This window comes from Motacilla alba, chromosome 3 (genome assembly GCF_015832195.1).
Source record: "Motacilla alba alba isolate MOTALB_02 chromosome 3, Motacilla_alba_V1.0_pri, whole genome shotgun sequence".
NCBI classification, from domain to species: domain Eukaryota; kingdom Metazoa; phylum Chordata; class Aves; order Passeriformes; family Motacillidae; genus Motacilla; species Motacilla alba.
The window spans coordinates 63,888,400-63,914,838 of NC_052018.1; the positions used below are offsets into that span (position 1 = coordinate 63,888,400).

General features: G+C 43.7%; 1 protein-coding gene across 2 annotated transcripts; it reads right to left on the reverse strand.

Moving 5' to 3' along the window:
- Positions 1 to 6,067: 6,067 nt before the first annotated feature.
- TNFAIP3 (TNF alpha induced protein 3) lies at positions 6,068 to 22,903 on the reverse strand. 2 transcript variants are annotated; one of them, XM_038133332.1, is made up of 9 exons: positions 22,069 to 22,545; positions 19,140 to 19,452; positions 14,805 to 14,995; positions 14,432 to 14,579; positions 14,061 to 14,231; positions 13,118 to 13,298; positions 10,732 to 11,642; positions 8,569 to 8,801; positions 6,068 to 7,905 (listed from the first exon to the last, which is right to left on the reverse strand). In XM_038133332.1, the coding sequence occupies exons 2-9, from the start codon at positions 19,450 to 19,452 to the stop codon at positions 7,621 to 7,623; spliced, it is 2,433 nt and encodes an 810-aa protein (XP_037989260.1). In that variant the 5' UTR covers positions 22,069 to 22,545; the 3' UTR covers positions 6,068 to 7,620. The 2 variants fall into 2 exon arrangements, with proteins under 2 accessions (XP_037989260.1, XP_037989259.1); XM_038133331.1 differs by lacking the exon at positions 22,069 to 22,545 and adding an exon at positions 22,569 to 22,903 and having other exon boundaries at positions 6,169 to 7,905.
- Positions 22,904 to 26,439: the final 3,536 nt, after the last annotated feature.

Here is a 26,439-nt window from a genome sequence, read left to right on the forward strand (position 1 = left end):
GAAAAAGCTATGCAATATCATCCTTTTCTTTTAGGCTGCACCTTAATAATACGTAAATTAATAATAACGTCATCTCTTCCCACAAAAAAAAAAGAGCTTTGTCCTCATTGCAGGTAATAAGTTACAGGATAAATAAGCTGTAATCTATCATGCTGAAATGTCAGTTTGACTACTTTTGTTGTCTTTTAAGCAGCTGTGCATTCAGGACCACAGCAAAGGCTAAAACACCTAGTTCCCATTAAACTGTAGCAATCCACCAAGACATGCATCCATTTAAATGCAATGACTTTTAACAACTAGATTTGCTCAGGTGGGCATGCCTTTGTGGCATGAGGGTACCAACAGCAGAAATTTAAGGTGCATCTTTTCCCTCCAAAATGTATAAAAGGAAGTAAGAGACTATTTTTTAAACATTATCTGACCAAATTTCCATCTTATTTATTCTACAGAATATCTCATTCCTCAGGGACTGGTTGAACATTGGTCAGTGGTGAGCAGTTTTATTGTATTGTGCATCACTTATTTTTCTCAAGTTTTATTCCTCTCTCTCTTTTTAATTACTATTTTTATTATTATTATTATTATTACTATTACTATTATTATTATTGTTTTTGTTAGTAGTATTTTAGTTTGTTTCAGTTATTAAACTGTTCTTATCTCAACCTGTGAATTTAAATTTTTTTTTTTTCTGATTCTCCTCCCCATCACGAAGGTGTGAGTAAGTGGGAGTGCATATTTTCACTCCAGAACATATTAAAGGAGTAACAGACTTATTTTTTATACTAGCTGGCCAAATCCCCAGCAGAACACCTGGAGTAAAGTTGCAGAAGCAAATCTAATTATTACAGCTTTACATGAATACAAATGTTACTGGAGTTTGCAGCAAGACATTTATCCAGCATCACTGCAGTTTACACTCTTCTGTCACCAGTGTCAGGCAACAGGAAATTAAATGAGTCCCAAAAAAAGGAATGTTAGCATGTGGGATCTCTGAGCAGAAAATCTCATGCCACGCCATACTTCGTGCTGTGACCAAATTCTGCCCCATGGTGCTCAGCAGCGTATCTGGCAAAGGTCAGTAGGAAAAGCATTGTTTTCAAAGCACAAAGCACCACATGGAGTTGTGCTCCTCTTAGCAGACCCCCAGCTCACTGGCTTTGCTTTACATTGTAAATGAGAAGGGGATTTTGACTCCTTCTTGTCTTGTCATGACACCCAGTAGTGGCTCTTTTAAAAAGCAGTACTGGCTGGGAACTGGACTAACTCATGATGTGCATTTCTATGAGCTCATATGAATCCCTTGACACTGAGCCACAGAGAACAAAACCTAAGATCCTCCTTCCCTGGTAATTCACCAGGGGAAATCTGAATTCCTGCCCAACACCATGTATGTGTACTAGAGCTTAACCCAAAAAAAAATGTTGTGGGGGAAAAAAACAGCCAAACTAGTAACAAGAATCATCATTGCTGTCAGAGATGAGGGGTGATGGGAGGGAGGGAAGTTTGCATTCATAACATTCACTTTAGTGAGGCTGGAGGAGGGGGGCAGTCTGGATAGCATGCTGTAGATTGTCTTTCAGTATTAGACAGAGGGAATTTTTTTGAAAATTAAGATTAGTACAAAAAGAAATCATCATAAAACTCCCAAGCAAAATTACCTGCTCTTATTTTAGTTTGTCTTTGGTGGATGGTACAATAGGGTTTTTTTTAGTCAAGATATATGTATATATACCTAGAAGCATTTTTCCGATTGACATTCATCTTGACAAATGGAGATACAAACACGTGCGGCTGACCAGGTTTCCTACAGCAGCTGTTTGGTGGAAAAAGGCTGCAAGAGCCCTTGGCAAGGGTGCTGGGCTGCCTGAGAGGCAGTGGGTGGACAGCCATGGCTCTGACCAGACATCAGCTGCAGGCAGCTGCTGTAACCTGGGCAGACTCATCGAGCTGGCTTCACCACAGCTTGAGGAGTGATAACCACAGCTTGAAGAGTGATAACATTTGTGTAGGTGCAGGACTGGCCTGTGAGGTATATACGTGTGTCCTACTGCATTGAACAGCTAGATGAATAGCCCACCTGAGAGCCAGAGGCAGTCTTCTCCAAAATAACCATGGATGATCAAGGAAAGGGGAGTTATGAAGCAGCAATTAAATTAATTAAATTATGAAATAAATTATTATATTCATTATTTTGAAACTCATTATTATGAAACTCAATTAAACGCCTCATCTTTCTTACTATTCAGGTAGAACAGCCCTTCTGAGCCAGGCAGGGTTGATGCTAAGGGTATTTATCACTGGTGTGGGAGAAGGGATCAGCACAGGAATGACTGAACAAATTTAGTTTAGTCCATTGAATCTGCTCACATCAGAGACAGGTTTGCTGCTCCACGTGTTAGAGGCTGGACCTGAGAAACAGAGCACTCCAATGTACTTTTAACTCCAGATTTTAAGGGATCTTTGCAGTTTAATATAATCTGAAATTATAATTTTTTGTGTTGTGGTTTTCTCTTTTGGTGATGTACATATTACACTATAATCTCCTAGTCAAGTATGCGGGATAAAATTATGTAGCCACTGCTCCCCTGTGGCTCTCACCGGAACAAACCATGCATTATATCACCTGATGAACTTACGGGCACAAAATTATGCTCAGTATGACTTTTTTGGGGATTTATACCCAAAACACATATTCACCATCTAAACACTAGGGAAGTCTCCATGAATCCTCTCAAATCCTTCTGCCTCAGAAGTCCTTGATCACCTCTGTCAGTAAAATCTCCAGGTACTGAGGATATGTGTGGTGAGTCTGTGTCCCAGGTCCCACACTGCAGAAGCCTTCCTGCTGCCAAAGTCTCAGCAAAACTCTCAAACAAAGCCTGGACACATGGACTGCCAGGTCTTGGTTCTACCAGGCATCCCTGCTTACTCATGGCCTCCTAAACACAGCTAGGGGTGAGCAGGGTTAGTTTATAATTTTTGTTTGGTAGGTTGACTATCCTCTTGACATAGCTGCTCAAAAGTCCCTGTTGTGCCTGCTCAGAAGAGGAGCTGAGCATCCAATATCCCAGTCTCAGGTGGGAAAGACACCTCAGCATATCCCAAGAGCTTTGGTCTCATGATGGGGGCCTATTTTTGTGTGTTTATCCTAATCACCCTTTCTCCTATACCTATCACTGGCAGTATAAAGGCCCTAGCTGCCAGGTAAGAGTGGCTCCACTGACTTCAGACACCTTTGAGGGATGGGGTGGTAGAGATTAGGACAGCCTGCAGCAAATGCAGGGACATCAGGATGAAAAACAGCTGGCAAAATGGCTATCAGGTCAGTAGCTCAGTGTTAGATGTTTCAATAGAACACGGTACATGCTGTTTCATGACCCCAAAAGTGTTAAGTGGCCTAATACTTCAGATCATGCCAAAGACTTGCCAGGCAGAGCATTGAAATATCAAAAGATAAATCTATGTACTGAAGGAACCCGTGGGTTTCGGGCTGTAAATCCCCCCGGCTAGCTTGGGATTTATGCCCGCACGGATCCTACATAGACGAAGTAAAGGACGAGAAGCGCTCTCTCTCCACGTGGTTCTGATGTCCTGTTTATTAGCTGGAAAGGGACATCTGCATCGTAGGGTTTCCAGGTGAAGGAGAGAGCGGGAACGCCCAACTCAAGGGACATTTATACCCGCAGAATGGGAGGCGGGGACGGAAGGCCACACCAGTGGGGAGGGGCGAAGGGAGGGGTTTCAAGGGACAAGACCACAGGTACAAGACCTCAGGTGTATCTGAGGGACACACCATCTGAGAAAAGGGGGGAAACATTTGTATAGCACAACACCCAGTGCAGTATCCGAATAACAATCTAGTGCATCACAACAATGTACTCTCTACACTGACAATGTACTAAGTTCTTTCTTCTTCTCTGTATCATGTTATCTGTGAACTGAGTGGTTATATCCCTGAGAAATCCAGAAACATAGATAATAGTCTGATCATCTTATATTTATCTGAAGTATCCCTTCCCCAAATAAAATGAACATGTAAGCCTGCACAGCAATCCCTTCCTGCACTATATTACAAGGAATTCCAGTGTAATACAAGTAGTCATTAAGCCATTTGTTTCATACTGGGATTGCTTAGCCTGGAGAAAAAGGGGTTTGGGAGAGACCTTATCATGCTCTATAACTACATGAAAGGATTGTATTCAGGTGAAAGTCATCTCTTCTCCCTGATAAAAGTGACAGGACAAGAGGAAATGGCCTCAAATTGCACCAGGGGAGTTTTAGATTAAGTAACAGGAAAAATTCCCTCACTGAAATGCTTATCAGGCATTGGAACACCCTGCCCAGGAAAATGCTTGAGTCCCCATCCCTGGGAGTGTTCAAAAAGGTGTGGATGTGGCAGCTTGGGACATGGTTTAGTGGTATGAGGTTAACAATGGGACTCAGTGATCTTGGTGATTTCTTCCAATCTTAACAATTCTATGATTCTCTACCAGTTTTGCCTTTCTGCTAAGGAAAAAAATCTCTGGCTGTCAAAGATACGTGTCTTAGAAAAGAGCCTTCTTTTCTAAGTGAAGTGGTCACAAAAAGGGAGACTCCAAATAAAAGTTCTCTCTTGCAGAACAGGAAGGAAAAATAGATGAACTTGAAGAGTTGTCTGGGCAAAGAGCAGAAAGCATCAAGAGGGTCAAAATCCCCTAGGGACATAAGGGAAATACCAGAGTATTTATAAAAAAAAGGCCCACTAGCTTTAATGTTCCCACACAAGTAAATCACAAGAGACAAGCTGGGCACTCATTTACATGGGAGCTTCAGAATGAGACCAGCCTCATGTGACACAAGGGTTATGAGTAATGGGCCCAGAAAACAGCAGAGAAAAATCAGTGGGATCTGGGGCATTTGATCTGGAATCCTTCCTCTCTGCAGAAGTTGCAATTAAAAGCAAGTGGAGTAAATCAGCCTCCTGATACTGAGGGCGTGATGATGGAGGCTCTGTCTTTTCAGTGGGTGGGGGCTGGTGGCTGCTGAGAATGGATGCCATGAGCTGCCTCCACCTCCTGCTGCCTGACTGCAGACATCCCACCCAATCTTTGCCTGTTCTTTCACCACGGAGGTGTCTGCGTGGTACAAAGTTCAGTGAATCACAGGGATGTGTGAGTTGCATGAGTTGTAAAGAAGGGGTAAGGTGGGTACTGGTCAAAAGTCAGATTTTGTAAAAGAGAATTATGCTGTAGAGATGGAGTTGGTCCAGCAGGCTCTGCTCTGGGGGGTGTAGGCTGACTTCTACCTTGTATGATCTGAAAGCAGAGGTAAGCTCTGTGAGAGCAGAGGGAGCTGGGCTATGGCTAAAAGATTTAACCAGGACAGACAGCAACTGAGCTGAGGTCAGCCTCTTAGGAAAGTGTCCTTGACTGCACAGGGATGTTTGCAGCCTGGGCTCATATTTTTGTTTCAGGTGATGAGCAACACCTAAAAGCCATGATAGTGTACAGTATTGCCTGTCTAGGCAGAGGTCTGAAACACCTGAGTGCCAGTACAGGAGTTACGGTGCAGAAATCCCCTGGCAAGGAGGCTGGGCTAGGCTGAGCTTGGGGTGAGAAGAAAACACTGCTTTCATGTAGTTTTTCACACAGCAGTTGGCAACTTGCTCTTCATGAACTCCTGAGCAATTCCGATGCCAAGGCTTCCCTGCTCTCCCTGGCAGAGGGAAGGCTGTAGGCCTGGTCTGTGCCTTGGAGGCTGCACACACAGCTGTGTGGAGGCTGGGATCACGTGCTGCCACCACCACCTCCCAGGGTGGCACTCAAGCACCATTTGTTGGGAATTCCTGAAATAACGGATGGAATAACACAGAAAGCCAAGGCAAGTCAGTGTAGCTTAGGTTTTGTTTCAGTCTGCTCCTGCACCATCCATACTCTACCACACTCATTCTTCTGGGGTTCTGAAAATACTCTGCACTCACAGGAACCAACTCCTTATGCCCAGGTCCTTCAACAGAACCAAGAGCCCTTTCTGAGAGAACACCCACTTACAGCAAATTATCTACCACCTCTTCAAAGCACTTGGCTGCATCATCTGCACCAAGGAGCAGTAACATGCTGAATGGTAGTGCTGAACAAAAAGGCTTCCTTCTGGGGGTGTCCCACCCTCAACTGTGCTCTCTCGCACAGAGAGAAAAATAACAAATTCAATCCTTCAATAATTTATTTCTTTATAGCAGAGAAAGTTTTTCAATCATACATTTAAGTTTGTAACTTTCAACACTAGAGTAAATATATGTAAAAAAAAAATCCTAGCTGTGCAAATTTCAAATTGCATTGTTTCAAATAATATAAATATTTTAATAAAACATAAGTTCACATTAAGGTTTGCAAAATATATAAAATTTAACAGAAATAAGTGATGAGTTATTTAATTTTTTTTCTTTTTAGAAACCGGTTTTTTTTAGTAACTAGAAAAAGATTCTAAACTTGAGAAGCAAGTTAGAAGAGATCTCACCTCCAAAATCATAGCAGCAAAACAGATGCTGAAAACTTAAAAGGTGTAAAAGGAGAAGAGAGAAGCAGGTAATAGGCACAGCGGTAAAGCTGAGGTTGCTAAAGAAATTACTGCAGATTGAGAAGTGGATGCATAAACTTCAGGAGTAAAATCTCAGCCCTGAAGAACTCTTGTTACTGAGCTCCCAGCTGTTTGTGTGGTAACAGAATGACATTAAGGATGACAGAAAGTGTGACAGAAAGGGGGAGGGAGGGTAGGAACAGCACACACACACTCCTGACATTTGCAGTGCAAGAGAGACAAGAGTCCATCTCGTTTCAGAAGTGAAGACAAAGGGCTTCGGGGTTTTTCTTGTCATTTGGAGGTAATTCCTTCCACACAAGTGGGGAAATGGCAGGATACATTTTCACCATCACATGCATTTCTTCTGCAACTTCTGTCTTTCCAGCTGTCTTGGGATTTGGGAAAGTATCTAAATGCTGGTTAGGATAAGCATGTTAAAGGAGCAGACCAGTGCTGGTCTTGTTTCTGGCTGTGGTTTGCTGAGGGCTCTGCAAGCACAGAAGTGCTTACTGTTATCACCCTAAATGCCTGTGGGAGTTCCTGCCCTGGTGAGTTCTCTAAGAACTGCAAGGACACAGGCAAACCAAACCACGATTCTTCAGATGTCAACTGGAAGTAGCATCAGTCTGTCCTGGGTAGTTCCATTCAGGAAGGACTTGCCTCTGACTGACGTATGCAACCATAAAAAGGTCCTGCATCTCCAACAGTATACATGGCTCCTTGCCTGGGAGAGGGGAGGTATTAAGAAACAGACAGAACTGGGAAGTTCTTTGGATTCAAATGCTTCACACTTCCTCCTGGGAAGTCCAAGAATTAAATATGGCATTGTAGGAGCTTAGTCATGAATGAGAGCTCTGTGCAGAAGGCAATGTGACCTTCTCAGCAGTCCTTGTATGCAGTGTTTAGAGGAAGTAGAAATTTATTCCCATTCTTGGGAATAAACATGATCTGAGCAGACAGCTTATGTTTCCCCCCACCCTCCCACTCCCAGGACTGTTAAGTGTTCTGGACATAGCACCGTTTCAGGGAAGGAAGTAGTTGATACTGCTTTCTTGATCCCCACTAGCCATAGATCTGTTTGAACTGGTAGCATTCATTGCAGTAGCCATTGCACTTGGCATTGCCATAGTGGTCGCAGGCAGGGGCTCGGCAGCGTTGCTTGGGAGGCTCCTGTGCCACCGGCTCCCTGGCACTCCCTGACGGTGGCAGCTGACCAAGGCGCCGGCACTCGGGGCACAGGTCATCACTCCTGCAGGCCAGGTTGTTTCTACACGAAGCCACAGCACACTGTCTCTTCTGGGCACTCAATGCTGCTCGCTGCGCATCTCCTCTGTGCTGCCCTGTTCTCTTGAAAAATATTAAAACATATTGTCAGCTGCTGTGCTGGCAGCACAAATGGCTTTTCATTTCCTTTTTACTCTGCTCATGGTTTGTATAGGTAACCACCTGGGGATTGCTCTCAGGCACTTCTACAAAGTGCAGTACCAAGAGCCAAATTGAGTTTTACCAAAGAAAATCACAAATTCTGTCATTTCTTAGGAAAAAAAATACTGGCTTTTTTATCTTTGGCAACTCTCAATTTTAAAAGGACCAAAACCAACCAAATTAAAAACATTATCTGGAACAAAGATAATCTGTGATGGACTCAATCAAAAATGCAACTTGAACCCCTTAACACAGCTGCATGGCTCTAAGGGTAAGAATGCAAATCCTTCTCCAATCAACAAAACAACCTAGCTGTTGGTCCAATTGCTTCCACTGGAATTGCTGGCAAAATTCCAGTGGAGGTAAAATTGAGCATGGCCATGGCAACCCTAAACTGAGAATGACTTTTTATGAGTGCTGCTCAACTGCAGCAGAAAAAACTCATGATATGCTCTATGCTTGTCTTTCCATGATAGTTAAGATGCAGCCATTTGAGGATTTTCTAGTATGGATCCCAAGTTGCTCCCACAAGAGAAAAACAAGCAGCGCTAAACAAGAGGAAGATTTTGAGAAGTTCACACTTACTTCTGGCTGCCTCACCAGCTGTTCTTCTGTCCTCCTGGCTTCTTGGAATCGCTGGTTCTGGGCTATAATGAAGCAGTTCTGGCAGTACCCCTCGAGCATGGTGCTGCCCAGGGTGCCGCAGTCGCGCCGCTGGCAGGACACCGTGTTACGGAAGCCGGCAGCCGAGCTCCCCGTCTGAGCCGCTGCTGAAGACTTCCTCTGAGATCTCCTTTGGTGGCGTAGCAAAACACTGTCTATAAAGCAAAGCATGAACAGGAGAGGATTGAATGTGCCCAACAGATCTAATGACCCAAAGCAGCTACAAAAAGCTCCCCACCTTAAAAATGAAAACAAATTAAAAAGATCAACTAGCCTCAAACAGGTATCTGCCTACCTGCTGCAATCCTACAACTCCAACCTGGGAATAAAGTGCTGTGGATTTGGGCACTGAACAGAACAGGAATAACTATAAATGGGTTTTTGACAATCCTGAGACTCCCCCAGTTGGTAAATCTTTCTTCATATTACATACATAAGCATGCTAATGTAGCCTGACTTTCATATAAGTTGTTGAAACAGATGATTTGGGAAAAACTCGCTCTAAGTGGGAAACCTAGATCACACTGAAGTCAAGACAAATTTCACCTTTGACTTCACTTTGACTGTCGTCTGTGACCTACCCATTTCAGCCTCCCCCATTTCAGTCACATCAGACAATTGAAATACAGAGGTACAGAGCATAAGGGGGAAAAGTACATTATACTTTTTAGTCTCATGAAGCAATCTTATATGTTCCACAATCAGAAGGAAAAAAAAAATCATTGTGAGCAATGCTGGAAAATAAGGTATTGCAAGCTGGCACAGAAGTTCCCTAATCTGAATGCATGTGGAAAGCTCAGTGTTTTGAAAGATGTCTCTGCCAACAGCAGGGGGGTTGAATTAGATGATCTTTAAAGGTCCCTTCCAACCCAACCTATTCCATGTCTCTTTATCTGTATCGGCAAACTTACCAGCAATAAAATAGTCTGAAGAGATAAGTAATAATGTTCTCTTATATACGCCTTTCAGGCTCTATACCTAAGGGCTCTTTACTGTGAAGCAGGGCAGTGGCATGAAAGCTGAAGATTTCATGCTGTGATTTATTCACAGACTATTGCCTTTTTGAAAGTCAGTCTTTAAACACGTGCATGCACATGCAGGGTATTACCAAGGAAGATTTCAAGGTAGAGTATACCAACACGCTCCAAAGCTCTCCAAAATACAAGCTAATTACCTACAGTCAAATTCTACTTGCTCTGCTTGTCAAGACAAGTACAGTGGTTACTCCAGAGCATTATACCTGTTAGATCCAGAACAGATAGAGATCTACACAGTATTCAAGGCTTTTAAAACACCTTGCTAACATAACTGATTTTCAGTACCTTCCATACATTTACAGCATTTCCTTCACTGACCTCTACAACTTGTCTAGCTGTGAAGACAATTCATACCAAACCATGATTGCAGTGGATGATGGGGAGGTATCAAAAGCCACCCCCTCTTAAGATTTGCTTCCATCAAAGCTGAAAGGAAGTTTTACAAGAGATTTCACAGATTTCTCACACAGCTGCCATGTGCCCCTTTATGGTATGCTGGTTTTGGCTGGAGTAAAGTTAATTTTCTTCACAGTGGCTGGTATGGGGCTGTGTTTTGGATTTGTACTGAGCACAAGGTTGATAATATTGAGATGTTTTTGTTATTGCTGAGCAGGGCTTACAGAGTGCCAAGGCATATTCTGCTTTTCACACTGCCCTGCTGGCAAGGGTGCATGGGAGAAGACACAGCCTGAACACCTGCCTGCCCATGGCAAGTAATGAATTCTTTGTTTTGCTTTACTTGTGTATGCAGTTTTTGCTTTTCCTATTAAACTCTCTTTATCCCAACCCATGAGTTCTCTAGCTTTTACGTTTTCTATTCTCTACCTGAGCCCGCTGGTGGGAGAGTATGTGAGCAGCTGTGTGGGGCTTAGTTGCTGGCTGGGGTTAAACCACGACAATGGGATAATAACAGACAGAAAATCACCTTCTCCTCACACTGTTTTCATCACCACCTGCCCTTTTACCACCCAGTACACACAAAACTTCACAGTTCAAGGAGGCTGATCTGCAGCCAAAGTGTGTCAGAACTCACTCCATCTCCACTTACCATGGTTTTCCCTGTACTCAAAGAAACACAGTGTGCAAAAGCCCTCATTTTGTGATGTCCCAAAAAACTTGCAACCAGGTTTTCTACAGAGGTTGCCTCCCCTGTTCTCCTCAGGAGGCAGTGCTGGTGGCGGGGGCTCCTTGCCATGGCTGTTGGGAGCCTGATGGCAGGAGTGCTGGTGGAGGATCTGTGAGATCTGGGACGGGTCAGATGTTGATCTCTGGTGGCAGGTGGGCAGGAAAGCAGGACTGCCATTTGGGGGCTGCTCTGTAGACCTTTTGAAGCAAGTGCTGCATATACCATTGAAGGTCCTCTTGGCCTTTTGGCGGCACATTTTGCATGTGGCGTAGTCTAAGTGTCTCTGGTCATCCAAGTTGTTGCAGGGACTGAGCTGTCTGGAGTTGTAGCAGCGTTCACACAACCCATTGTGTTGCACATTCAATGTGAAGGGACAGTCTGGGGTCCTGCACTTCATGGCTGTGGTTTCACTGTACAGGAAAAGGCTTGGAGCGGTCGGAGGCGCAGAGCGAGGCTCTGTTACAGGCCCTTCAGATGTCCATCCCCCAGGTTCACAAATATCCCCACGGGAGGAGCCTGACCCAGCTGCCTTCAGCTTCTCAGGTGCTGCTTTGGAGGTCTGCTTTCTTCCTTTGTTTCCTTGGGACCTCTGCTCAAAGCATTCGTGGCAGTAGGGCTGGGTGTTCACAGACATGTAGAAAGGGCAATTTGGCGTTTCACATTTCATCTGTAAGAGGGAGAGCTGGGAAAGTGACAGATCCTGTCTGTTCCTGGAACATGTCTCTCTTCTAGCAGGTTCAGCATTTTCCTGCCACTTCTTGTACTCATGCTGTACCAGTTGAAAGTAATCTTCCACGAGGTTTATTTCTTTGGGTAGGTTGCCTTCATCTAACCTGACAACCAAAAAAGGAAGATTGCATCAGTGGTTGAAAAGAGCAGATGGTGGGGGTGGAAGCAAATACAAGCAACGTGGGAAGGAAATGTAGATTTAATGCACATCCATATTACTCAGAAGATCTGGGATGTTACACTGTTGCTGTAAATGGAAATAATTTTAAAAGCAGGTGTTCAGTGATGGAGACTTTCACATCTGAAATAAATATCCTGACACAATGCTAAACAAGAAGTATTCTTAAAAGGTTAAGTGAGGGTTTTCTGTCTAAGAGCTGTTTGCATAAAGAATATGGGAAATCTCTCAGAAGCAGAAATGGTGAATTCCCTCAAATGGTGAATTTCTCTGAGGATCAGCGCTCAACTAAGCAGAGGTTAGAGTAGAAAGACCCCTTTCTTCACCAACCCACACTAAGAACAAGCCCTTCCTACAGTGGGCTAAGCATTTCACGATGCAGTTTATCATGAAGTCTGCTCCTTGTTCTGCCCTGTTGGGTCTGTATCTACCAGCAGAATTCTTCTAACAAACTGTGGGGCTTCAGCATGGCATGTGCAATGCTAGCATCTATCATACCATCCTTACTGCCTCCAGCTGCAGGGAAAACTCTACACTGGAGCTTCACCATGCCACAGTTGGTAGGATGAGGAGCTAATATTTCTGGCAATACTCCAGAACACATCTAGGCAAAGCAACTAGGGAAGCTCAAGTGGTAGCCTTTACGTGTGCTTACATGCTATGGGTAGGAGGACTTTAATTTTCAAGGCCCCTACACCAGAACCAGCCAACAGCACATGAAGATTCCTTTCCGTGTGGTAGTGGAAGCAAAGACAGAGGATACAGGGAGTTACTCCCCTCCATCAGGTCTGAGGGGACTGGTTAGGCATCACTGCCAGTGTCCACTGAATATGAGAAGCTGATGCCAGCTGCTCCCTGCATGTTACTGATGCTCAGCCATCAGGGGGACCAGCAGAGATACTGGTTCCTCCACTGGCCACAGCTTCCTGCCTGCTGCCACACGGAACAGCCCAGGGTGTTGAGGCATCTGTGCTCAGAATATACTGCCAAGTATATTCTTGGGCAGGCCAAGGGCAGCCAAAATAATACCAACTGCACACTATGCAATATGCCCTTACACAAAGCACAAGAGCTTGGGCTGACTAGTTCCTGCATTTAACTACTTTTCAGCCAGCCTCCTATGTAATCCAAGTCAGTGAAACTGATCAAATGGATTTTTTCTTCTAAAATGCTAGTTTCAGTATGCTAAATCTGAACACATTTTTGCCTTTAAATTTGAGACTGGCCTCAGCTCATACTACTTCAAAACATATCGACAGTAATGCCGATGTTTCATATTTCAGGTAGTAAACACATGGGCCACCTAGGAAGGAAGAAAAGACCAAAAGAACACACTGGGCTGCCCAACTTGTCCCACCTCTGCAAGTAAGATAACTTTGAGGAAACAGGAATGACACTCACTTTGCAGCATTAATTAAATGAGTTGTACCATGATCCCAGCCTTGCACTGGAATTTCAATCAATATCAAGTAGTCTTTTAGCAGCTGCTCTTTCTCCCTCTCTTCTGCATCTGTCAGAAAGTGCACATTCAAATCCTCAAATCTGCCTTGCTCCCTGGTGACCAGAGGGACAGCCCGGATTTCTGTGGGGAAACAAGATGGATTAGCACATACACACACATATATATATATATGTGTGTGTGTGTTTATATATGTATATTTACACAAACATAACCAGCCAGTTAGGAATAACCATAAAATGCAACACATGGAGATACCACCACTAAATTTTTGAGAGAGAGGAGAACAGCTGGGCAGAGCAAGGAGTTTCTGCATGGTACCACTGGGGGAGGTCGCAGACACAGCTACATCACAAACTTAGCTCCAATCCCACGGTAGTTTTAATGTCCCCATAGCAACTATCTTCTCCACTTGAACAGGATTGTAGATCTTTGTTATGCCTTTTGGTGGGATGATGCTGTAACCTGAACCTAGAGAACTGCTGTCCTCTCAGAAGAGATGCATTAAAAATAGTAAAGCATATATTTCATTATTCCTGACAGGCAGTGGTATCCTGCTGTGAGACTGCATCCTTGAAAGCTTTTCTCTTATGATGTGGAAAGGAGGCCAGAACACAATAAAGCAGAGGTTACCCTCTGACCAATTCCAGCCTACAAGCAGGTGAGCTGCACTCTACTTTCAACCAATATCTTGAAGGTAACCTTTAGTTTCTACTCAGATTCACAGACAAAACTATTTCTACTCACATTTTAGGAATATATTTCAAATTAATCTAATTTAACTTTAAAAATGCAAATCTAAATCAGATCATATTTCAAATGCTTTATCAGCACAGTGGTTTTGAAGAAGTAACATAAATACCAAACAACGTAATTGAAAAATACCTGGCCCGCTGTCCTTCAGAGTCACCAGTGGTGTAAAATGCATGTTGTCATAGCCAAGCACAATTGGGTATCTGTAGCATTCTTCAGCTGGCCACAGGAGAGGCAAGTAAACACCACCAACATTCAGAGGAGCAAAACTGGAGCCTGACTCTAAGCTTCTAACCACTTTATCTGCATAAAGAAGAAAAAGAAAACACAAATAAGTATGTGCTACTTATAAAAAGAGATATAAAATATATGCTGGGGGTTTTATAATAATTTCTGAAAACACCATGTTCTGAAATGCATCTACCTGAAAACAACAACTGTTGACTAAGATTACTAACACAGCACAAGAGTAACACAGTGGGATGACTGGCCAGGCAACTCACCTGCAAGGACAATAACTGGCCTTCGGAGGATGTTAGCAAGGATGAAGATGTGGATTTCTTCCAGCGCATTATAGGGAAGTCTATTTCGAGCCCCAGAGATTTCTGGGGAGGTCATTTCAATGAGGTATTCCCACTCCTCCTCCCAGTTCTGAGGAAAGAAACAGTTGTCACCAATGGTTCAAAGACATGGAGGTCAGGAACCAGCTGCAGCACAGCAGTGCTCAAATAATCACATTTTCCTATTTCCTCCAAAGGAAGACTATTTCTGCTCTCCAGTAATGACAGAATCCATGAAGCCACAAAGCAAACAGAATGAGCAAGGCAACGCTGGCAAGCACTCAGAAAACAGCACCACTCCCTCAGGCTGCCTTACCCGGGTGTCATAATGGAGTCCTGTTTCTACAAACTCCTGGGATTTAATAGCCTCCCGCTGCCAGCGGAGCTTGAAGTTCCGTGTGTCAATCTCCCTGAGAGCACTAAACAACGTTTTTCTTAAGACAAGGTCGATATCTTCAATACCCCACATGTACTGCGATGCAGCATGCATAAGGCAATTTCCATCACCTGGGAAAAAAAAGAGTGCATTATTTTCAAAAGGCTACTTAAATAAAATGCCACAAGCCTGTGGGACGTAGAATTACACCACACATATGCATATTCCCTGTGCACTTCTCTCTAAGCCTCAGACAGAAGGGTTGTAAAGAAGGAGGACAGAGTTATGGTTTCTGTTCAGAGATAGAAAGAAAAAACTTCCCTCCCTACTGGTTTTGTCTCTGCACCAGTCCAAGTTAAGCTGTCATGCAGCAATGCCCCTTCCCTATCTTACTTACCTTTGACTGATATCACAAACTAAATTTTGGGGTCAACTACTAATGTCAAACACAGCTGAAATAGCTTTTTAAACACAACAAAGTCATCTTTAAATTACAAAAAAAAACCAAAAGTAAATCTCCCTCATTTGGGTGTTTATACAAATATACACCCAACGGCATGAGGTTGAGATAATGGAAACCATTAAGAAAATATTATAGTAACACCAAGCCTCATACCTCCTGATGAGCACTGCTTGGCATTTGGCTGTGCTTGATGGAATTGTAAAAAGTAATGAGACAGAAAGGGAATGGCAGGTGATTTACGTAAAGCAATAGGAACACCTCTGGCCTTCCTCTCAGAAATGATTGTGTGTTGGGTTGCTACATATATTATTTAGAGGGCTGATTTTAAAACACAAAATTGTGTAAATGAAAATAGAATCACTGTTTTTCATTGACTTAATCTCCTTGCATTGAAAAATTCCTCTTTACAGGTAGGAAGGATTGTGATATTCTGCAGTTTCAGAGGGGAAACTGAGAATCAGAGGAGATAACTAACTTAATTAAAAGGTGTGACAAGAATACATCTATGTCTGGGTTTCAAATTCTATCTCTAGTCATCTTCTTCAAAAGGGGATGTCTCCCCTGAAAGGGAGGCATCAAGAATCATTACTCTCACATCCTCAGATGCAAAACTAGGTCTGATGTCTACCACAGTGGTAAACAGATTCACATAATGCTAAGAAACCACAGCAATTTTCTTGGAATAGAAGACATCAACCCTGGTAAAGCTACTAGATTTTTCTCACGTGAAAAAAACCCAAACAAACCCACCCAAAGAACTCCCACAAAGAATAAACCCAGTTTGCCACATACACGATGAGTTCAATTACACCATTTGTGAACACTTTGGCTATTTATTCTGTGAAATTGCAGAGAAAAGCCTACAACAGACTCCAGTTCCTGAATAAGATATAATTTGAAATCTACTCAATGCTTCATAAATTGTTATGGGATTGGTGCATATCAGGTTCCTGCAACTGCCTTCTATTTTATGAATGCTGTTCTGCAAAGCTTACTTCAATTCTGCAGGCTGCTTACTTGAGCTCAAAAATCAGGGAACAACCAAGAAGACAGAAAAACTGACTGTGTTTCCTTCTGACCAAGAAAGATGACATATTAATCCCATTAAAATTTTCCCTTTGCAAAATCTAGAGCAAAGATAAGACTAATTTTTTTCTCTCTCTGAGAGCTCACTTTCGGTTCTTTATTTAGAAGCTCTGCCCAAAATTCCTTACACAGCACTTGGAATTCCCCCACACCGTTTGACTAGCAATTGAGCAACAGTTGTACTTTTTGTTCTGCGGGTGCAGCGTGGCCTCCCTCGGACTTTCCCAGGGGGTGTGGCTGGGCGAGCTGGAATGAATGCCAATTCATTATACAAGTGAAATCTCTACAGCCAATAGATGCTGGAATTTTTAAATTAAAAAAAAAAAAAGAAGAAAAAACCCTAACAGTTTCGATTTTTATACCTCCTACCACTTTCCTTCTATCTCCATTCAGATGTCTGCAAAGAATTATGTGGTGATGCAAAATGGCTTTTTTAATTAAGAAAACCCCACCACTCCACAGATTCACAAACATATTAGGTAAAATATAAATCAAAAGATCCTGTAGGAGATACTTGCTCTGGTTTCAACAGCTACAACCTTAATCAGAAAAAACCCCAGAATCTTCTGAAGAAAGTCCACTATTAACTGAGAGAACTAACATATTCTTCCCATATCTATGGGTTAAGCAGCTACATGTTTAAAAAATATTTTTCATGCTGCATGGGAGAAAAAAAAAAAAGTTGTTTTCTGGGATAATACAGGGCTTCTCCAAGCTCCTGTACTTCTTTCAGAGATCCTCTCCCACAGTCCAATCTACCTTCTTTCTCCTACAAAGGTCCTTCTATGCAACTACTTTGCATAACCCACAGGTTTCCAAAGCCACTCCTCCTCATACACTTAATGACCCTGAAGCACTGAACTGAAGCCAAGTTCTTTGTCTGCTCAGTGTATGGGGAGACCACAAATCTTACTTTGACTTCCCTCAACCTGCCCTAATATTTCAGCACCTCGTACGCCTGCTCATGGGTGCGATCCAAATCCACACTACTCCCATGTGTAACGCTGGCCGATGGTCATGAGACAAAGAAGGAGGGCAGTGCTGCTGAATGTAATGTGGTCACCAACAAGGGTCTGTCCAGGCAGCATTAACCCCTGCAGGATTTGTATCGACTGGAGATGGGGGATTATAAAACTGTTACTCTTTGCCCTGGGCAAAAATTGTGCACATTGTCCATTTTCCTAGAAAATCTGTCCGAGTGAAATTTTTAAGATGCAATACTTGGAGTGATGTTACCTTCCCAGTGCGCACAAAGCCTGCCCTGGCTGCAACTCTGGTCCTTCCAAAGCTTACAATTCCGTGACTTCTGTGCACACCGCTAATTGCGGTCATGAGAATTTTACACCAATGCAGAGGCAGCCCAAAAAGCCCACCAGCCTCTACAACAGTTACAGACATGCACATCAGCATCAGGCTTTAGGTTGAGCAGTGACATCCACTCAGTGGGTCTGCTTTTATGGCTTCTGTACAACACAGCTGTGTACAGTCAGACTGAGAAATATGGCAGAACTTGGAAAGAACAAAATGTGGACTAGGAAGATAAGGGCAATGTGTATACAAGCAGATATGAAAAGAAGCAAACCCAGAACACAACGTGGACTTCAACAATGCTGCAGGTCCACCACACCCAGTGTTTCTATAACTGCTGTGATCTGCTCCTTGAGCAAAGAGTAAGTATTTTTCATCTTCTTGAAGTCCTCACTGTCTTAGTCTATTGTTCCTGGTTAGGGGCAACCTGTGCTGTAAGGAATCCCGAGTCCAAGTTTGCAGCTGCGTGACCATAAGTCATAGCCATTACTGAATCTTTCCTCCACTGAATGCAAAATGCCCATGACTCTTACAGTCATGTGCAAAGGTTTCCTGCTCAGAACTGTGGACAAATATAACCTGTTCAGGAAATCTTGGCACTACTGCTGTGCCTTTTCATTTGTAGCACTTGATGCAACACACACACAGAGTAACCCAAAAGCCAAGTCCTGAAACCAGCACTGACTGTTAAAAGAAAAGGGCACTGCAAAATTTGTGTTGCATGAAGATGGGTGTCAGTCACACACATGGGACTTACCAGTGGGCCCTGAGGGAAGGCAAGAGCTGGAAAACCCAGGCACGGAGCTGAGGATGAGGGAGCAGCCCTAGCATGAGGCGCTGACCCCAGGGACAGCAGTGTCAGGTTCCCGGGAGGCTCCATGTTCTGAGTGCTATTGCCATCACTGTTGTTAAAGCTGGATCAGCAAGCAAGCATTGCCTGCCAGCTACAACAGCAGGGCTTATTGGAAGGATATTTGCTTCTGCTAAATATACATGGGAATGCATCCCTGGTCACTCAAAGCATCTGAAGGCTCCTCTTGCCTGGCATTAAAGGATGTTTGGCACTTCCGATGAGGCAGCCAACATGTAGCAGCCAGATTCATGGGAAGGCTGTAGGTTCCAAATCAAGTTTCCCTGCCTTGTTCTTAACTCTGAAGTGCCACAGGTTACTGATATTATGAAAATATCTGTGAAATTTCTACAATATTCACCTACTGTGGTATGGGCAAGGGTCTGTTACAGCCTCAGGACAGCCCATCATGTGGAAAGAATTTTAATTTCAAAACAGATTGAAAGGCAACACATTTTTAAAGCCATGTGCTTCTGTTTCAGTAATGTGAACTCAGATGCTATTAATAAAGGTGCTACATTTGTATGACCTCTTCTACTGTGAGTGCAAAGACCTGCTCAAAACTTACCATTAGTCTTCAAAGGAACAAGTCTCCGAACTTCCCTGCACCAGTTGAGCTTCCTGTGGCGCTCCAGTGAAGTCTGGGTAGCCTGGTCAGTCAGGGACTTCTGAAGCATTTCCCGAAACTGGGGACAAAACTGGCACATTCTGAACATTTCTATGGTGTATCTGTGCATAGTCCTGAAGTGATGAATTATTCCACTGGGAGGTTTGACTAGATCCTCAGGTGTCCTCTCTCTGATCTTCATAGCCTTCAGCATATTGCTCTGATACAAAGCTTGAGGAAGGATGTGTTGGCCAGCCATGTTTCTAGAACACATCTGAAATGAAAAAGAATCATTTTATTGGCATGTTAGTGTCCTTCTATCACAGTGCTATCACTTCTGCCATGACTGAGAAGGCACTTTCAGGGTGGGATTCTGGATGAAGTTTTGCCTAAAACAAGTACAGAGTGGATGCAGCCCATCTAAGCCTTTCATAAATAACGTTTTTTCAAAGCTCACATTCACTAACTTTTCTGCTTTACTCAGATACAGACATTGATCAGCTTATCCCACTCATTTGCTAATATAATTTACTGTGATATTGAAGAGGATTTATGCATAAGTAAGGAAACTGCATCATCATTCAAAAAAAGCATTTAAATCAAAATGAGGATAAGAGAAGGCAAGGTCAAGGGAAGGGAAAATTATCCTGGAAACTTAACTAATTGATAATTGCACAGTGTAATCCCATATGCACTTGCTGAATTTCAGGACCTTTCAAGCTCTTAACATGCCAAAAAAAAGCAGTTAATGACCACTTCAGATTTCCAGAGCCCATACATTCTGAGCAGTGATGGTCAGTAGAGCACAGGAAGAGCACAAAGAATTGCAGGCTGTGCTAGTATCAGTCCCACACTTACAGCGGCCAGATATGGTAGATAAGGAATTTGTCACTCGAGGACAGGCTTAGGTTACTTTTCCTGAGGCTCTTTGTATTTTGTGAGCAGCAGAGCTATAGCTCAGAAGTGCTTGTGTCGTATGTGGGGGTGCAGACTGCAGTGCCACTATTACTCAGTGGTAAGTCAACAGAGCTGAAAAAGCATTTCCATTTGGCTCAAAACCCCCAATATATTTCCACAGTAGGACATGTAATGTTTACTGCTCTGCATCCCTCTCTTCAGTAACTCTGGCCTCATGGGGTACAGCAGGAACAACAAAAAAAGAAACCCATAACCTCAAATCTGCTACATTCTATGAAATTCTTACTCAGAGGACATTAACTTTGTGGCTACTTAGAGCCAAACGTAGGGACCACATCCTTCAAAACCCCTGTGCACTACAGTAAGAACAATAATAACAACAACAACAACCTGTTTTTACAGGGAGAGACTCTCCATGCTGTCCACAAACATTCTTGCTTTGTTTAAAAACAAAGCAAAAATTGTATCAAGACAAAAGTATGCATGCCTAAAATGTTTAGAGTATAGCTAGTCACATCAGGAGAACCTACCACTGTGATTATGAATCTAGGGACAAGTATCAAGCCATATATGTGTATCAATCTCAGGACATCAAGTACAGGGAAACAAGAAGCAACTAAAAATTGTTTATGCAACTATTAGGAAGTTTTCTCAGGGAGATGGGAGGCACAGAGAGAGGAAGAACTCCAGCCTGACAGACCAACGAGGAAGGCATTCCCAGGTCTATAGAGGCAGAAGACCCTGCTGGCACAGAAGGACTTTGGCACCTCCTTCCCCCCAGGGAAATAGTTGCTTTCTCCTCTTCACCCAGACACTTCCATTGGCAACATCCACCTCCAAATGCCCAGCCAAAGTTTTTGAAAAGACCCTCTCAGGGTGAGAGGGGACCTCAAACTCCAGGTGCCAAGAGCTGAGCTCTGTAACCTCTCTCAGAACCAGGTGATGGAGAGATAACCTGACAAGCCCAAAATAGAAACAGTTGAAACAGGCGATGCTACAAAGTCCTACTTCAGGGTGATGTCATTCACACACCCTAAGAGCACAAGGGACAGTGTGCAGAGCTGTCACATCCTGCAACATATGGAAAAGCTTTCCTTCAGGTAATAAAGATGGCATATTCTTATCATTCCCCCACCAGCACACAGCCTTAAAATGAAAATTACCTATTTTCTCATCCACTTTCCTCACCCATATAGTTTTACACATGCTATTTAGGTAATCCTGCATTTAAATGTATGAATGAGTCTAAAAAGGAAATATAAACAACCCCTTACCTGTGATAACCACAGGTCTGCTTTGCTCTGAGATGACCAAAGTACTGAATTCCTTACTTATGTTAGTAGAAACATTGAGTCAATGGGATTTTTTTACACGAATAAAGATTAATCACATGACTAAGCACTACCGGCATTGACTCCTGAAATGGTTATTTCCAGCTTTAAGTAACAAAAAGTACTGAGTTTACAGAAGCACTCACTGAAACTACATTATTCGAGACTATGCTCTAGGGGCATTTTTCCCCTCCACACGTGGAAATTACTGCCTCTGCTATTTACAGTCATAAATGTGAACCATGGCAAAAGCCAAGCAACCCTTATTTTCAAAATCAATGTGATGAAACAAACAGAACTCAACAGACATCTAAGCTGAAGATTTAAAAGTAGAAAACTGAGCTACAGTTATATCAGTTTATAGTCTACTGTGCTTTGCTGTGTGCTATGCTACTTTAACCTTCTCACAAGTAATGACTAGGAATTCCCAGAAAGGAACAGCTGTAAACAATAATTAGAGACAGCATCCTTTCCAAAGGTGTAATGCTGAGGATGCTGGGCTTGGGAAAGCTGAATACTGTTCTGAGATCTGCCACTGGTTTCATAAAGTTATTTTCATTTTCTGTCTACTATCTGAAAACCGACAAGTTATAAACTTCTCCATAAAGTGCTAAAACTTCTTAAACAAACATGCTTAATACCTTTTGAGCCACCCGAGATTCTTCTGCCTGGGTCTTTGCTCGGTACAAAGCAAAACACAAGCACTACTCTTCGCCAAATCAGAAGATGAGGAGCGAGGCTCTTTAAAATCCCTCAGGACTGGCTTACACACAGTAAGTGTTCCGCGTTCTCAGCTCCCTGCCCTACTACTCCGCTGGGGGCCGGGCGTGCAAGGCGGAAAGGACACAGTACGGCCCGCCAGCTTCCCAGGAGAAGGAGCCCGAAGCTCCAGCGCGGATTTCCCCGCGGCACTCGCAGCAAGCCCGGCGGCGCTGAGCCCGCTCTGCGAGCCGCAGCAGCCGCGGAGCCCCCGCGGGCCGGGCCGGGCCGGGCCGGCAGCAGCGGGCACAGCGTCCCCGCCCGGCCGGGAGCCGGCGCACGGGGCACGGCCGAGCCCGCCGCCAGACCCGCCTGGTCCCCCAGGCGCCCTCCTGCCACGGTGCAGCGGGCTCCGCCGGGCCCTGCCCAGAGCGGCGCTCACCTCTCCGGGGCGGCTCCTCCTCCGGCCGATCCCGCCGTGACTCCTGCTCAGCAGTGAGGCTGAGGCGATGGCACGGAGCCGCGCTCAGGATCCATCAACCCCCACCGTGCCGGGGCTCCTTCCTTCCCTTCTCTCCACCCTCTCCCCGCCGGAGCTCCTGCTGTTGCTGCCGCTGCCGCCGCTGCGGAATGAAGGGCTGAGCCCAGCCTCTTGTTTTTTTCCCTTTCTGTTTAAGCGCCCGGGTGAAAAAAAAAAAAAAAAAAAAAAGGGAGATTGAAAACACAACACAAAAAAACCCCACCGGGGATTTCCACCGGCAGAGCGCCGGGACTTTCCGGCCTGTGACAACCGCCGCGGCCGCTGCCGCCAGGGGGCGCCTCCGCCAGGCAGCCCCGCCGCCTCCCCGCCCGCCGTGACTCACCCACGGGATTTTCGGGAGCCGAGATGTCATTTCTTCCTTCCTTATTCCTTTCCCCCCGGGCAGGGGGTTGCCCATCCCGTCCCGCAGGCTTCGCTCCGCTCACGGGCCGGCCCGCTGTTGCGTTGCTGGGTCCGGAAGAACTGCGTGTCCCTGCGCAGAGCGGCGGCCCGGCCGTGCCCCGCAGCCTGTGGCCGTGAGAGGCGGCTGCCCCGGGAGCCCTTCCCGTGTCCTCCTCCTCACGGGCACGTGTGGCAAAGCGCCTGCCCTGGCACACCGGTGTTCGGCTGCAGGTGCTGGGGTGTAGATGCCCACATCCCTGCCCCGTCATTCCAGCAGGACATTAAGAGGCCCGTCCCATGGAAAGTATTGCTCTTCCAGACGGTTTTCAGACCCAAACAAGTTTTTGGTTTTTTGTTTTGGCTTTTTTTTTTTTTTTTTTTTTTTTATTTAGCTTGTACGTGCTCCACAGTTTTGGCTCTGTGTTGTAAATAACCCCAAGTGACTTCATTTCTTCAATTAGAGGTTAGGCCAATATAGAACCCCATAGTCCCAGGATGCTGGCATTTTTGGCGGGAGATGTTACATGTGCTTTAATCCAGCCCTGCTCGAGGTCAGATTGTTGCAGGTAAAGAGCAGAACCTTGGGATAACACTATCAAGTCAGGGAGATCTTAGTGTCTGAATATGATTGTAAATTCTTGACTGCAACTAGCAGTTTGTAGGAATCATTAAATCTAATTATTGTAAACAATGCACACCTTTAAACAATGTGCTAATATCTGTGCAGTGAAAAAAATCACTGAATAAAACCCCAATATTTAAGGCCTGTTAATATGATTTATGGATGGGATGTATGCTGGAAAAGGGGCAGTTTCTTGCTCAACAGCCTTACAATCTGAAGGCACCCAGAAATGAAATACAGTGGAACAAAGTTTCTCGCAGTATTAAAACACTTAATCTTCCCAGATAATGAGCTCCCGCCTGTTCCTGAGTATCCACTCCTCTCAGTGGCAGGATGAGAAGCCAGGGTTGCTGCACACTTTGAAATCAGGTCTTAAATATTGACTCCTTCAGAGAACAGGTGGATTTTGGAAGAGTTCAGCTTTGAACTCCTTCACCTCACCTCCAGTAGCAGCAGGTGGCTCAGATAATTTGCTCATGTCACACAGCAGGGCTATGTGGCAATATGATCTTTCCCAGGGTTTACAGGCCTATGCTGGCCCTGTACAGCACGCCATCCTTCTCCTCTGCCTTTGTTCAAAAAGAAGTCAGGGATATGGCTGGAAAAAGAACCCCTTCAGGTTTTTTTTTCCTCCTCTCCTTGGAGAGTTTTCTTTTAAAGGTTTTTGTGGGTGTGTTGTTTTATTTTTCTTTTTGCTCCCCTAGCCACTCTACTGTCTTGGAAAGTATAGTTGGGTAGGAAGGCTCCGCATTTGATGATTGGTAATCTGAGGGGTGGCTAAAATCCAGGGAACTGGATGCCTGAGGGAACTGGGCTTGCATAATTAGGGCAGCATCTGTGCTGTGATTTACACAGTATATGTTTCTGTCAGCATCTTACTGTTCTCTTCTCCTGGACATTTTCCCCTATCCTCTCATGGGGACTGAGGTAGCAGATTGCTGAAGCGATCTGATTAGAGAAAAAACAATGTTTTTATCCAAAACATTTCTCTCATGTAATATGAAGCCCAGCCCCTCACAGAGTTTTACAGAAAGTACTAGAAGTGATGGAGGGTATAACTGTCGAGTAGGAATGATGAGCTAAGGTAGGGAGTAGGGAAAAAAGAGCCGAGTTGCACCCTGCTTTGTATAGGAAACTGCAGCAAATAAATTAACAAGTAGTCCTACCCATGATAGAGATGCTGAGACCCAGGAAAACCTGAAAAGGCAACAGCTTATTTTTGGTTTCTAAATGGTAAGCACGTCTGAATATTAATAATTACTGTTTATACCTTGATAAACTCAAAGTTGATTGCAGATTGCTAGAGCAGATGTTTATCAAGCAGGTCTGAGCAGGATGGCAGGAATTCATTTGATCTGAGTTTGCACAGCACAAAATAAAGTTCTGTCTTGTCAACCGTAACTCCTCAGCAGTGTGGGAATACATTAAAAACATTAGCAACACCAGTAGTTATAGAATGCATGAATATACATTCCTCTTTTCTGAATGACTCTTGTTTGTTTTTTTTTGTAGTTATACCCTATAGTTTATCTCATAATTTATGGTATAATGCTTATATTTCATGAAATATAAGCATATATACATATGTATAAAGTCAAGGAAAATTTTCTTCTTTAAAGTGTGTGTGTAAATACGCACACATACACACATAACTACTGACATGCACACATGTATTTTTAGGTATGTATGCATGTCTGCATCTCTTGAGGGAGGAGGGAAGTTCTTGGCATTAAGGACAGAATAGGAAATACTTTAATTTTCAGCTGTCTACATTCTGGTTAAGTGTAAGGGTGAAACAGTCCACCCTTGTAAGTGGTAATGTTTACATAACCCTGGAGAAAGCTGTCACTGGGAATTGCAGAATATCCATTTTTTGTGAAAATTTAGGTAATCAGTTTCATGCACATCAATCAATAATGATTCCTTATTGTACTTGGGGAAAAAAAAGAAATCTCTCAAGGCCCCATTCAGGTCTGGATCTCTAAATTATTTTAATTATTTTGCTTCTTTTTACTGTTCAGGAAGGAGTAGCTCATGCTCACTAAATTAAACCAAGACTTCAGAGTGTTCAGAACACCATTGCTAAATATTTGAGAGGCTGCACTAGGAAAGAATCATTGTTAAGACAGTACTCACATAATATTCAATGCTAGGATAATGACTGTAGTAATATTTATGGATAGTAACATTCAGACTTTTAACAGTTCAATCATTTACTGTGTCTTTTAATATCAGATAATTCCGTAAGAGGTGTGATTCATCTAGGAGGGAGGAAAAGGATCATTAAAGGGAAATCCCTTTTAATGCAAGAGCAGTGCTTGAGGTCATGCTTGAGTTCAGCACTTCTGTCTTCCAGGAGCTGTTCATTGCTTCTTTTCCTGGTGGAGAAGTGATGAGAGCTTGTCAGTGCAAAGGAAAGAGAGGGGGGAAAATCCCCTCTCAACACCTATCAGACAGAAAGATGGTGCTTATTACTGAATCAAGTAATGACGGTAAAACAAACAAACAAACAAAACCAAAAAACCCCAAATCATGTCTGCCACTTAGATAGCAAGAGCTGAACTGGTTTTGTGATTTTTTTTTCCATTACACTTATTACACTGAATGCAGTAAAAGAAACTACAGATTCCAAAGAAGACTTTTACCAGGGTATACTGGCAAGTGACTGTACTGGAAGTAGGGATTCTTATTTATGGCCTGGGGCCAAGGCTTCCTCTGCTTTTTTTTTTTTTTTTTTTTTTTTGTGTGTGTGTGTGAGCTCATTTTCTC

Coding starts and splice junctions, on each gene's coding strand:
- TNFAIP3 (XM_038133332.1), bottom strand. CDS start 19,452: ATGTGTTCTAGAAACATGGCTGGCCAACACATCCTTCCTCAAGCTTTG. Junction 11,643..13,117: donor CATTTAATTAATGCTGCAAA/GTGAGTGTCATT, acceptor TTTGGTTGTCAG/GTTAGATGAAGGCAACCTAC. Junction 7,906..8,568: donor AGCTGGTGAGGCAGCCAGAA/GTAAGTGTGAAC, acceptor ATATTTTTCAAG/AGAACAGGGCAGCACAGAGG.